Source organism: Rhinolophus hipposideros, assembly GCF_964194185.1.
Source record: "Rhinolophus hipposideros genome assembly, chromosome: 13".
NCBI classification, from domain to species: Eukaryota; Metazoa; Chordata; class Mammalia; order Chiroptera; family Rhinolophidae; genus Rhinolophus; species Rhinolophus hipposideros.
In genome coordinates this window covers 61,733,485-61,741,248 of record NC_138059.1, presented here as the reverse complement: position 1 = coordinate 61,741,248, position 7,764 = coordinate 61,733,485, and the positions used below count along the sequence as shown (strand labels likewise).

Genomic DNA, 7,764 nt, shown 5'->3' with positions numbered 1-7,764 from the left:
CTTTAGTCAGAGACCTTTTGTCCCTAACCAACTACCTACTCTAGGAAAATGTCACAGCAAGGATTCAACAGCAATGTGGGAGTTATACGAAAACAACACCTTCCATGTAGCTCAATAGGATAAGGCCAAAACATGTTGGGTCATCTCTGGAGGAAGCTCTCAGGCCTCCCCAATGAAACCTCTGGCCTTATGCTTCTCCTAGTTCTCCTTCGGTATCCTTTTACCTGGACTTCCCCTTCCAAATCAATTCTACCTCCAGATTGACATCTAAGCTGATATCTGCCAATGGGGACAGAGAACGGTTCATAAAGGAAAGTAAGCCAAAAAAAAAAAAAAAAGATTCAGTTCAACTTAAAAGGGAAAAAAAGCTCACAAAAGCAAAAACTAAGGTTCTGTATGCCCATTACCAACATAAAACACAGCTTTCCTCTAAAAGCCCAACCACTTCCCATAATCATGATCTTCTATTAGCAACTCACATCTTTCCCGGAAGACTCTTTCTCTGTTTTCTCAGGTCAATGATCCAAGTATGCCATGACTTCTCTGGAAACTGCTAGTATTTCTTTTTCTACCTTCCTGTTGTTTCTAAGAGCAGTTGTGGATTGGTGTAGACCCAAAATAAGAGTTGAAATACGTATTATATCATTTGTCATATTAGCTACAAAGGAAACAGCATAGGTACCAGAAATGAGGAACAGAAAATTTCTGATAAACAGCTCTGATGGTTATCTAGAAGCTGAATTGAATCATACACAACAGAGTTTGAAATTGCATTTTGAATTGCAGAATTAGAGGTAACTGCCTCCCACCTATATGATAATGTCAGTTTAATTCAAAATTTGAGTGTGGTGTTATAAGCATTCCATTCTGTGGTAGTGCCAGAGAGCATTTATTTATTTTTCAGGCTCCCATGGAGCACATTTGAATTTGGAAAAAGAAATCTCACACACACACCACGCACACACCTGGGTGCCCCTAATATGGATACTATCATGGATATTAATAGTATTTGGAAGTAAAATTAATGAGGTTACTTTTTTACAGGCTCAATATTCATAAATGAAAACATGCAACTGATGAATTCAGTCCTGTTATCAAGGAATTTAAGCTTTTTCCAATAAGAAATAGGAAATTCTCATTGAGTTTGCATTGGGTAGACTAAAGATTGTTTAATTCATGCCCTTCACTGGTCCTCTCTCTCTGTAATTTTGGAATAGAAAAGGCCACAATTAATTTCAGATTCTGAGAAGAGGCACAGAGAGGAGGTTCTGGAAGAACTTAAAATCTTTGCTGCAACGCAGACTGACCCTGGTTTGTACCCCTTCATCACAGGAGTAGCTCTTGCTATCATTTTAAAAACTTGAGCTGCATTTCAAGAGTCTTGTTGGTTTTGCCTCTGTACACTCATAATTCCTTTATCTGTTCTTGGGATAAAAAAGCAGAAGGAGGCTTAAAAGCGGAGTGTCCCTGGGCTTCCGTCTCTTTGTTCTTCACTCTTATCTAGGCAGGAAGGTGGTGGGATATTTTGTCTCTAGCAAAGAGATATTTTCAGATACTGAGGTGTTGCCCAAGACAACTGGGCAAAGAAGTGGGGCGTGGGGGGGAGAGGAGGATCCAGAGCCAGAGCCAGAGTCACCCCCTACAGCTGGTTGCTGCTTCCCCCACAGGACTGTTAGACCTCCCTTCCCCTCCCATTCACTGTCTCTGTCCTGAGCCTCAATTTGGCCTTTCATAGTAAGAGGTCAGTATGTTTTCACACTTGGGAAATCTCATTCAAGAATTTTTGTCAATGGACAAGTCATGAGAAGCCCTTCCATTTTAGGGCCGGTTGACGTCACCAAGGAGGCGATAAATATCTGTTGATATAATTGGATGTGAGATTCAGTGTTGAGATAGCATAAATTCTGCCCCTGGTTCCCTGGCAGGGCCCTATGATTTATGCAGGAGCAGAGGCAGCACGCAATCGAGCTGTCAAGAGAACGTCAGCTTATTAGGCAAATGCTGCGTGGTTTCTGAAGAGGGTCGACGCTATAAAATCCCACTCCAGTCTCTGGTGTGGAGAAACTCGGAGCTCAAGTCCGTGGAGAGACTGAAGAGAAGGAGAAGGGGGAAAGAAAAAGAGAGTGGGAACAGAAAGGCGAAGAAAAGAAAATCCCTGAAACAGCCCGGGAGACGTTCCTCTGCAGAGAGGCGGCAGCGCCCGGCTCACCTGCAGAAGCGCCTCGGAAGGTAGGGAGCGCCTAGACGGAAAGGCGCGTCCAATTTCGCACCGCCGGAGCTGCCACGGTGCGCGCCGCCGAGCCGCTGCCGCGGTCCCCACGCGTGTGTGCGTGCGTGCGTGTGTGTGTGTGCGCGTGTGTGTGTGTGTGTTTGCTGACTGTGTCTCAGGATTCCGATAGTAGCTGGGAGGTGGCAAAAGCAAACTTAGACGGCTACTCATCATTACCCTCACTGCCAGTTCTCCATCCTCGCTGGCTGGGTAGACGAGCCTCCCATCCATCCTGACCCCCGAAAGAAGGATGCTGGGCCAGGGATGGGTAAAGGGGAGGCATCAGCAGTTCTCAATTTGGAGGAACACGCTGGAATGTCCGGAAAGAGGTGGGGTTAGGGGGGAGGGGTAAAGCGGCTGAGATCTTAAATTTGTAGATCTTCAGAGCTCAGGAAGTCAGTTTTGGGGATAGTTAGAAAAGGGATTCAGGGACCGTCCTTTCGGGGGTCTCGGAAGGAGAAGGGTCCCTCCAGCCTCGCGAGGAGGGGCTGCGCGCTGGCGCGGAGCCCCGCAGGCGTCCCTTGTCCTGCGCCCCCTCACGCCCACTCTTGAAGTCCTTGTCCGGGAACTTCAGGACCGCGGACAGCGCCTGCATGCGCCCCGGAGCCACGTCCATGGGTGTCCGGTAGGAAGATGCCCGCCAAGCGCACCTCCCCGTTGAGCTAAACTCTGACCGACTCTTTTTCTCTTTCCTTCTCGCCTTCGCCCTCTGCCCACCTCCGCGCCGCAGCTAGCGCCCCGAACATGAGACTGCCGCTGCTCGTGTCCGCGGGCGTCCTGCTGCTGGCTCTCCTGCCCTGCCCGCCATGCAGGGCTCTCCTCGGCCGGGGGCCGGTCCCAGGCGCCCGGCAGGCCCCACAGCTGCCCCAAGCCCTGGATGTCTTCCAGCCGCCGCCGCAGCCCCAGCAGCCCCAGCAGCCGCAGGCTCGGCCAGTCCTGCTCCGCATGGGGGAGGAATACTTCCTCCGCCTGGGCAACCTCAATAAGAGCCCTGCTGCTCCCCTCTCGCCTGCCTCCTTGCCTCTCGCCGGCAGCAGCGGCAGCCGCCTCTCTCCGGACGAGGCGACCGCCAACTTTTTCCGCGCGTTGCTGCAGCAGCTGTTGCTGCTCCGGCGCCCGCTCGACAGCTCGGCGGGTCCCGCGGAGCGCGGCACCGAGAGCGCCCTCGGTGGCCGCCAGGAGGCACCCGAGAGGGAGAGGCGATCCGAGGAACCTCCCATCTCGCTGGATCTCACCTTCCACCTCCTCCGGGAAGTCTTGGAAATGGCCAGGGCCGAGCAGTTAGCGCAGCAAGCCCACAGCAACAGGAAACTGATGGAGATCATTGGCAAATGAGACAGTGCGTTTGGCCCCACATTCTGCATTTAGCACAAAAATTAAAAAAAATAAAATAAAAAGTAAAGTAATACAGTATTCTGTACCATAGCGTTGCTCTGATACCATCTGTTTATTTTTATATAGCTTGAAACATAGAAGATGTACAGCAAGGGCGCCTACACTCAGCATGCACAGCTGTACTCACGTGCTGTGACAGCAGCAAAATGTTGTTTGTGTTGTCTACTTTTAGTTTCCATTTCCAGGTGTCTTTCACGGTGTTTTACAGAGAATAGAGACCCAAGAGGAAACCTTTTCAAGAAGCAGACATAAGTCACCCAGCCGACTTTGTTGTGGTCTGAGCAGAAAAGAATGTCATTCTTTTTGGTGGGTGAGACAAAATCTGTAAGCTCTTTGAATCAACTTGCCTTGTAAATGTTTCAGGAATAAAACATCTTTCCAATCCTTGGTCCATTTGATTGTGTAAGAGAATGTTCAATATTTATATTTTTAATAAATGCTGCCAAGGTAATCATGAGTTTATTTATCCTTTTCAATGCTAGGAGGGGAAATATTATCAGCTCCTGGCTTCCTTCAAGTTGACTGCAGCACAAGAAACACCAAAACACTTACATTTTCTTTTCTACGACAAATACAAACATATCCGTGGCTTAGATCCCACTGTCATTTTGGGCTCGTCTCTGTACCTTAGATTACGCCCCTGAGATTGAGTTAAGTAATTTGGGAAGTTGCTTCCAGCTCTAAGACTTAGTGATTCTATAAGTGAACTGTCGATTCATAGTGAAAATAACACGTAACCCTGATAAACTATAAGATGTAAAATAATTGGGGAGCGTTGGGGAAAGAGGAAAGGAAAAGAGGAGATGGTTGAGGGAGAGCTCGCCTCCAAACTATAGGGCCAAAATGCTGCATTTTTTTCTATGAGAAAGACTCACATACTATCAAGCTATTACTTTGTTACCATAGAATATTTTTTCTAAGCTGTTTCCCAATGCCTCCTTCTAATAGGAGAAACTTGATAACCTCTTCGCTTAAAGCAATGAAATTTTATTGCTATAAGATGACACTTGGGAAAAAATTTTTATAAAGAACATTTTAACTCGAAAAACTCCCCAAATACCCTCCTCATTTATGTCTATGCCAACTCTAATCACTTTCATCCTTAGAAATATAAACTATATTCACTTTTAAAATCAAACAGCACATCTAATTCGTTTTACAATGCATTCACCTTTGGTAGTTTAGTTATAACTTAAAAAAATTCAATTGAATGTTCAATACTTCAAAATTAATTTGGATGTGTGAAAATGCTCCATCTCTTGGGACCCTCTAAATACACTTGACTAAAGGATTAATAAGAGACTATAAAACACTGAATAAATCATTATAAGACTAAGTTGTTAAAAACAGCATTTATTTAAGAGTTCATACAGAGTAAAGTTATACTTATATTCTGAAAGAAGCATTATGGTGGGACAAATAAAGCATGATTTAAATAGATATACACACATACAATACCCACACACACAAATATGTGTGTGTGGGTATTGTGTGTGTGTGTGTGTGTGTTTGTGTGTGTATTTAAATACACGCAGTTCTGCCGTTTAACAGATTGGTGCCTTAGTGGATACATGAGAAAGTAGACAGTTCCTGTTGAAAAGCTTTTTCTTTTTTCCATTAAAGTGCCGGATATCTGCATATTTAAAACTAAGATTATAGAAATGTCCTAAGCTTTCAACCTTCTGGACTATGAAAGTGTCACCAGAGTCAAAGAACATTTCTACATATACCTCCAGCGATATGTATTATGGAAAAGAGGAAACCTTTGTGAAACAATTCATACCTTTGGTCAATGATTTACCTTTTGTCCATATAATGATAAATCAGTCACTTCTGAATTAACACTGAATTTCACTGACCATCTGCATTGTTAAAAAGGAAAGAGAATAAGAGCTACTATGATATAATATTCAAAACCAGTGCCTATCAGAGACAAGAGTGTAGTGCCCACTTTTTTCTGCCTTCACCAGTTACTACTAACGCACGCACGCATGTACCACGCTTATATATCCTTCATTCATATTGTTTCCCACACAACAAGAGTTTTGCCTAAAATCAAGTTTCTTTTTTTCCAATGCTTTCTGCAACTATTTTCTCAAAGTGTTGTTTTTTTCTTAATGTGTTTCATAAGTCATCTGGAATTAAAGGGCTTTTTTTTTCAGAAATCCTGTCCAGAGGTCCCTTTCCTCATCTGCATAATATTAATCTCATCTAGGTTCCCTGCTCATCTGTGCATCTCAGCCAGGCAGACAGAGGGGCAGCAGTTGGAATGAACATCATTCTTTCAGGGAGTTCAACCAGGAAAAAGAGAAGACATGGCGAGCTGGCTCAGAATCAACTCCATTCCCACTCCCTGCAGCTGCAGCCTGTCCCTGCAGGGGAGGGTCCTCAAATCCAATCTGCAACAGAGAAAATCTGAGTCAGAGGAGGTAAAGGCTAGTCCTTTAGGGAGTGGGTCCAATCTCTTTTCTACTGAGGAGAAACAATCATCATCATAATAATTATATAGGGCATAATTATTATTAGGGATGAGAAGCAAGCTCGTTATCTTGGCCAAGGTCAAAAGCCATGAAAGTAATTCACACTCATGATCCAAAGAGGAGCAGCAGTAACACATGCAGTGGAGGGAAGTTCTTGAGAAAGAGTGAGGCTAGTCTACTTTTTTAAAAAAGTCTACTTGTGCAGTATTTACTGAGATGAAAGATGCATTGAAAATAATGGGAATTTGGATTTAGAAAAGTCTGCAGAATAAATAAAATCCTATTTTAAATGCTATTACTATATCACAGGACATATAATCTCTCCACTGTTAAAGTAAGAATTTCTAACTAGGATGTGAATGTGTGTGTGTGTGTGTGTGTGTGTGTAGCATAATTTCTGCAAAAATGCAGGCTTCGTTTTCAGCAAATCTTCTTTTTAGGCCATAAAAGTCTCATAACATCAATATTTCTAAAGAGATATCTTTCTTTTATAGAGCTATCTCTATAAAAGGTATTTATCTTTTAGAGATACCCGGCAGATACAAGTTGTAATTTTGAAGTAATCTATCAATCTGATCTCATAAGTGAAATCTATGTTGTTTTGAGTTGAAAACATGATAACTTGATGGAATGAAAGACCATCATAAAATCTTATTGAAATGCAGTTTGATGGAGAAACTCCAACTCTTTACACTGAAAGGGACCGTGACAAACACAGATCTTCCTAGGAGAACTACCGAAGACAGGATAACATATGGATGACTTCTGGATGACAGGATGACTTCGCTTGTAAAGTTATCCCACCGGATAGAATGCCAGTGATTTCAAAGCAATGAAAGCACATGCATTCGACTCAGAAGCCCCGGGTGGCTTTATGAGGCTGCTATATGAATGGACAATACGTGGCACAGGCAAAGCAGAACTTTGATGAGTATGTAGTTTTGTTGCTGCTCAAAAATACTTTTGAGTGAAAAATGACTGTCCTGCACTTTATCAGATTTTACCCTAAATATATGTTTTGGGGTAATGTTTCAAGTTCAGTAAAATGATCCCAAGCCCTTATGGCTTTGGGATTATCCCTCCCACGGCCACGTTGCTCCCTGAAAGAAAGTTAAAATATGCCATGAAATCCTATTAGCTACCACAGCCTAAAATGGAAGCATGTATAATAGTTTTCTGTGATGGAATAGTTGATACATTAAGTGCAACTAGGCTTTTACAGAGAGGCTGCTATTGGATTCTATTGATAATGTGATAGCTACCACAATGTCCTTGAAGTTGAGGTAGAATAAACATCATCTTGACAGAATCCTGTGCCTATTTATGGACCTCAAATTCTTCTCCTCCCCACCATTGTCACCTTACTCTTATAAATCCCAAAACAACAACAACAACAACAACAACAACAACAACAAAAAAACCCAAGTGATCTGGGCCTATCATGGATACGTAAGACTTTTTTCTAACCATTCTATATTAGTGAATAGTGAATTCTGCCTATAAGAACAGACCATCAGGGTCCATTCTGTAGCCTCTTTTCCTTAAAGGCAATTTGTAATCTAGAATAAACTTGCATGACAGCTGTTCTAAAATGTCTAAAGAGTGAAACTAGTTGGGTAA

The 7,764-nt window shown here is 43.4% G+C and overlaps 2 protein-coding genes across 6 annotated transcripts in view; one reads left to right on the top strand and one right to left on the bottom strand.

Annotated features, from left to right (window-relative positions):
- Positions 1 to 1,985: 1,985 nt before the first annotated feature.
- Positions 1,986 to 4,048, top strand: CRH (corticotropin releasing hormone). 2 transcript variants are annotated; one of them, XM_081071126.1, is made up of 3 exons: positions 2,087 to 2,229; positions 3,000 to 3,608; positions 3,731 to 3,772. In XM_081071126.1, the coding sequence occupies exon 2, from the start codon at positions 3,014 to 3,016 to the stop codon at positions 3,602 to 3,604; it is 591 nt and encodes a 196-aa protein (XP_080927252.1). In that variant the 5' UTR covers positions 2,087 to 2,229; positions 3,000 to 3,013; the 3' UTR covers positions 3,605 to 3,608; positions 3,731 to 3,772. The 2 variants fall into 2 exon arrangements, with proteins under 2 accessions (XP_080927251.1, XP_080927252.1); XM_081071125.1 differs by having other exon boundaries at positions 1,986 to 2,229; positions 3,000 to 4,048.
- The window catches only part of TRIM55 (tripartite motif containing 55), a 42,027-nt gene continuing 38,300 nt past the window's right edge, over positions 4,038 to 7,764 (bottom strand). For 2 of the 4 annotated variants that reach the window (XM_081071120.1, XM_081071124.1), the window contains one exon: positions 4,644 to 6,063. In XM_081071120.1, the coding sequence (XP_080927246.1) occupies positions 5,941 to 6,063 (123 nt within the window). In that variant the 3' untranslated portion in view covers positions 4,644 to 5,940. Of the gene's footprint in view, positions 6,064 to 7,764 lie in introns of all 4 variants that reach the window. The other 2 variants (XM_081071121.1, XM_081071123.1) reach the window with 2 other exon arrangements.